Source organism: Meleagris gallopavo, chromosome 13, assembly GCF_000146605.3.
Source record: "Meleagris gallopavo isolate NT-WF06-2002-E0010 breed Aviagen turkey brand Nicholas breeding stock chromosome 13, Turkey_5.1, whole genome shotgun sequence".
NCBI lineage: Eukaryota > Metazoa > Chordata > Aves > Galliformes > Phasianidae > Meleagris > Meleagris gallopavo.
Window position 1 is genome coordinate 10,206,838 of NC_015023.2, and position 4,217 is coordinate 10,211,054.

The 4,217-nt window shown below is 60.1% G+C and overlaps 1 protein-coding gene across 1 annotated transcript; it reads right to left on the reverse strand.

The window, feature by feature from the left end:
- Positions 1-6: 6 nt before the first annotated feature.
- CCDC102A (coiled-coil domain containing 102A) lies at positions 7-4,211 on the reverse strand. The gene is made up of 8 exons (XM_031555440.1): positions 3,842-4,211; positions 2,948-3,165; positions 2,721-2,829; positions 2,378-2,494; positions 2,076-2,285; positions 1,380-1,550; positions 1,195-1,298; positions 7-461 (listed from the first exon to the last, which is right to left on the reverse strand). The coding sequence occupies exons 1-8, from the start codon at positions 4,160-4,162 to the stop codon at positions 335-337; spliced, it is 1,377 nt and encodes a 458-aa protein (XP_031411300.1). The 5' UTR covers positions 4,163-4,211; the 3' UTR covers positions 7-334.
- Positions 4,212-4,217: the final 6 nt, after the last annotated feature.

Below are 4,217 nucleotides of genomic sequence, written 5' to 3' on the forward strand. Positions count from 1 at the left end.
TAATAGCGGGCAGGACAGGCTGGCAGGCTGCAGGCCCTGGTTCAGCCTGCTTAGCTCAGCCCCACTCTCTGCTGCAGGCTTCCTCCTCCCGGTCCCCTTGGTTGATGCTCAGAGCCACTCAGGTGGCCAAGGGGTATCAGTTCAAGAGGTGCAGGCAGCGAGCTCGGGACACCCCCCCAGCAAGTTGCTCCCTGCTGCCCTGTGCCTCAGTTTCCCCATCCACAGTGAGGTGACGGCACAGGGGACACAGTGCAAAGCAGTTCGGGATGAGCCCGGTGACGACAGGCACTTGTTGGCAGGGGACCACCATGGGACGTCCCCACGGCCCCGGACTTTAGGGCACCTGGATCTGCAAGTCCTCATCCTCATCGGGGTCGCTGGTGCCATCCCCGGGGTCGTCAGGGCCAAAGCGGGCGCTGCGCATCTTGCCAAAGAGCGGGGTGCTCTGCTGCCTCCTCAGCCTGCAAAAGAGAGCTGCTGGAAGAGGGCGGCCCTGATCCCCCCCGGCTCATGAGACCCCACCTTAGGGGCTGTGCCTGTTTCTCCATCTGCATTGTCCCCACGGAACGCCCCCAAAAAACCTTTCTGAGCACGGCGGGGGGATCGGCGCCAGTGCTTTTAGCTCTTCACTCGCTCCCACATTAAAATTCATCAGCAAAGATTGATGGGGAAAATTTGAAATGGAGGGCCCGGGATGGCAGGGATGCAGCTCTCCCATCGCTCCCCGCTCGTTCAGTGTGTTTTACTGGAATGCATGAATTATTTAGGGCAAGCGTGCAGGGAGGCTGCAGGGGCAGGGAGGGGGAAGACGAAGCCTCCATTATTTCTCTATGATTTAATGAAGATGTCCCAATAAAACAAAGGAAGATTATAAAAACAAACTCCCCGAGCGCCTCCCGGAGACGCTCCAGAGCAGAATCAATCTCTCTTGCGGCCATTTCATCTCTTTATTGCTAGAGAAGCAAAGGGAGGCCAGAGAAAAGTTTTGAGGAGCAATAAAACGGAGACCCACAGGCATTCCTGCCTCCCTGCAGGCTCAGGAAGCGCCACCCAGGGACAGGGACAGCGGTAGAAGAACCCCAGCAGTGCTGAGCTGCTCCATGGATATGCTGGGGGCACGCAGGCCCTGTGGACTGGGGGAGACAGGTGCAGGGAGCCCATAAGCCCACCCGTGGGTCCCCACCGCTCACTCACCGAGACTGCAGGTGCTCCAGCTGCACCTGGAAGCTCTCACTCTGCTCCGTCTGCTCGTCCAGCGACCGCTGCAGCTTCCGTGTCTGGTTGTGTGCCTCGTCCAGCTGCAGGAGGTGATGGAAACAGAGCGGTTGGCACCGAGCGGAGCCACTCTGCTCCCAAAGCACCCACCCGCAGGGATCCACCTCGTCCTCAGCCTGGGCCAGCTCCTTCTTCAGCTCCTCCACCCTCAGGCGTAGCTTCTTCACCTCACCCTCGTGCTGCTCCACGCGGCGGTTGGCATGGGCCAGCTCGGCTGTCTTCTCCTGGTACTGCTTCTTCAGCTTGGAGTGGACGTGCTTCAGGTCTGCCAGCTCCTGCAGGGACACGGGGCTGAGCATGGCTTCCTACAGCTCTTTCTGCTCCTGAGGATCTCTCCCACAGCCCCTGTAATGGAGGAGCCTCCACCTCCATGGGCTGCCACCCCCTACAGAGTATCACAGAATCATGAAGGTTGGAAGAGATCTCTCAGATCAAGTCCAACCACTGAGCCATCACCACCATGCCCACTAAACCATAGAATCACGAGGTTGGAAGAGATCTCCCAGATCATCAAAGTCCAACCATCAACCCATCACCACTGTCTCTAAACAGAACTGTAGAATCATTAAGGTCGGAAGGGACCTCTAAGATCCTCAAGTCCAACCCCAACCCATCCTCACTAATTCTTGTCCCTAGGTGCCACCTTTCCACGTTTCTTGAACGCAAGGTGAGGGCAGAGTTTGGGATGGAGGAGTCCTGGAGGACACTGTTATAGCAACATGGGGCACGCAGGGATCCAAACCTCCCTGGAGGAGGTGGCACTGCGCTGAGATGGCCTGGGATGGGATCACCCCTCACACCTTGTTCTTCTCAAACAGCTCAGCCTGGATGGTTTTGAGGTCGGTGTCCAGGGCGCTGGCCGTCTGACGCCGTTTACGAGCCAGCACCTCTTCCAGATCCTCGATCTGCGCCCGCAGCTTCTTGTTCTCCCGCTCCAGGTTGAGCTTCTCCGTCTCCAGCCGCTCCCGTCGGCCCCACTCGGCTGCATTTTCCGCCTGCAGCCGCTCCATCTGGGCAGGGGATGCAGGGTAACAGCAGGCTCCTCCTGCTCCTCTGCACCCTCCCTTTCCCTATGGGGATGCTCCCCACTGCCCGGCCTCACCTCCATGCGCAGCTCTGCCAGTTTCTTGTCCATGCTGGAGCGAGCACCCAGCTCGTCCTCCAGGTCCTCTGAGATGCGTCCCAGCTCGTCCTGGTGGATCTCCTTGAGGATGTTCAGCTGCAGGGGGATAGAGGAGAGCAGTGAGCTCCAACCTAGCACCACTGGAGCTGTCCCCATGGTCCCCCTCAGGCTGGAGGGACGCAGCCCTATGACCACGCCACATCCACCACCTCTACCAGTGCCTGGAGTCTCCATGCTTCCAGGTAAGGACAAGTTGTGGCTGATCAACGGCACTAACCCAGGAACATGTCACCCCCTGGAGGTTCCTGGACGCCTTGCTCACCTGCTTCATCACCTCCTGCTTGTTCTTGTTGAGCTCCTCATACTTGATCTTCCACTGGCTCAGCTCACCCTCCAGCTTCTCGATGCTCTTGCTGAGTGCCAGCTTGTCCCTGCGGAGAGGCAGCCCTGGTGAGAGCTGGCAGAGCCTCGTGGTGTCCCCTCCTGGGGTGACACAGCCACCAGCCAGGCCGGGTGGGACCTAACCGGTCTGCAACCCGAAGCACTCACTCCCTCTCTTTGAGCAACACTTTCTGAGACTCATCCAGCCTCAGCTTCAGGGCGGTGATTTTGGAGGCCTCCTCCTCGACGACGCTGACATCCTCCCAGAGCAGTCGGCTCCGCTCCTGGCGCGAGAAGGAGCTCCGGGTGCCCGCAGTGCTGCGCTGCTCCCAGCTGTCAGTGCCCTCCTGTTTGCCCTTCAGGATGTTCTCCATCAGCTCCAGCTCCTGCAGTTGCAGCGTGGAGAGGAAGGGGTCACAAGGGGGAAGCACAGCTGCCCCCAGGGAGGGTGCTGTTGTGGTGGGTGATAACCAGCAGCATCCCCTGTTCAAGCCCCACAGTGTTCCCAGACATCCCTGATTCCATCCTCACTGCACACAAGACAAATAAGATTCCCCTGGAGCCTTCTCCAGGCTGACCAGTCCCAGCTCTCTCAGCCTTTCCCTGTAGGAGTGGTGCTCCAGACCAAAGGCTACCATGAGGATTAGAAACTGAGAATGTGATGCTGCTCCTGCTGGTAGCTGTCACCCACCGCAAGGTCACCCATACCTCCCATGGCTGACTTCTCCTATTGGCACAGCCTCCCAGGGAGGTGGGGGTGTCACCGACTCCATAGCCATGGGGATGTGGCACTGAGGGATGCAAGTCAGCGGGCACGGTGGAGTAGGTGGGCTTGGGGATCTGAGAGGTCTCTCTCAACCTTCACAATGTCTTTAAGTCCAGAAATTCCCAAACAGAGCTCCATGTGCTGCAGCTGCTCTGTCCCATAGAGGGCAACACTCCCTCCTCGTCTTCCCAGCCAGCCCTTCCTGAGCAGCCTCATCCCCCCCACTGCCACTCCATTGTGTCTCCATCCTCCCAACAAGCACACAAACCCCCCAGCCCCGCTCCCATCCCCCTCACCTTGGCTTTAGGAGGTGCCTCAGCCCCCACATCCCGCACAGGCTCACTCTCAAGGGCGGCCTCACCATCTCCATCCCCATCACCCTCAGCGCCGCCATCATGGCCACGGAGCCGTGCCAGCTGCCGGCCCAGCTGCTGCCTCTCCTGCAGCCCCTCCTGGCGCTCTCTCCGCAGCCCTGCCAGCTCCTTGGTGAGCGCCTCCAGGCGATGCCGCAGCTGCCGCACCTCCTCGCGGGCCCGGTTGCGCTCAGCCCTCACTTTGCTCCATTTCTCCCTCCAGTTGGCCGTGCAGTCCGACCACCAGCGCATCGTCTTCTCCATCTGGGCCGCCCGCGCCCGCGCCTCCTCCTGCTCCCGCAGCCGCAGCTCCTCGCGG

Excerpts from the sequence above, each read along its gene's own strand:
- CCDC102A (XM_031555440.1), bottom strand. The coding sequence starts at position 4,162 with ATGGAGAAGACGATGCGCTGGTGGTCGGACTGCACGGCCAACTGGAGG. Across the intron at positions 2,495-2,720 it reads AGCAGGAGGTGATGAAGCAG|CTGAACATCCTCAAGGAGAT; the intron begins GTGAGCAAGGCG and ends ATCCCCCTGCAG. Across the intron at positions 2,286-2,377 it reads TGGCAGAGCTGCGCATGGAG|ATGGAGCGGCTGCAGGCGGA; the intron begins GTGAGGCCGGGC and ends TCCCCTGCCCAG.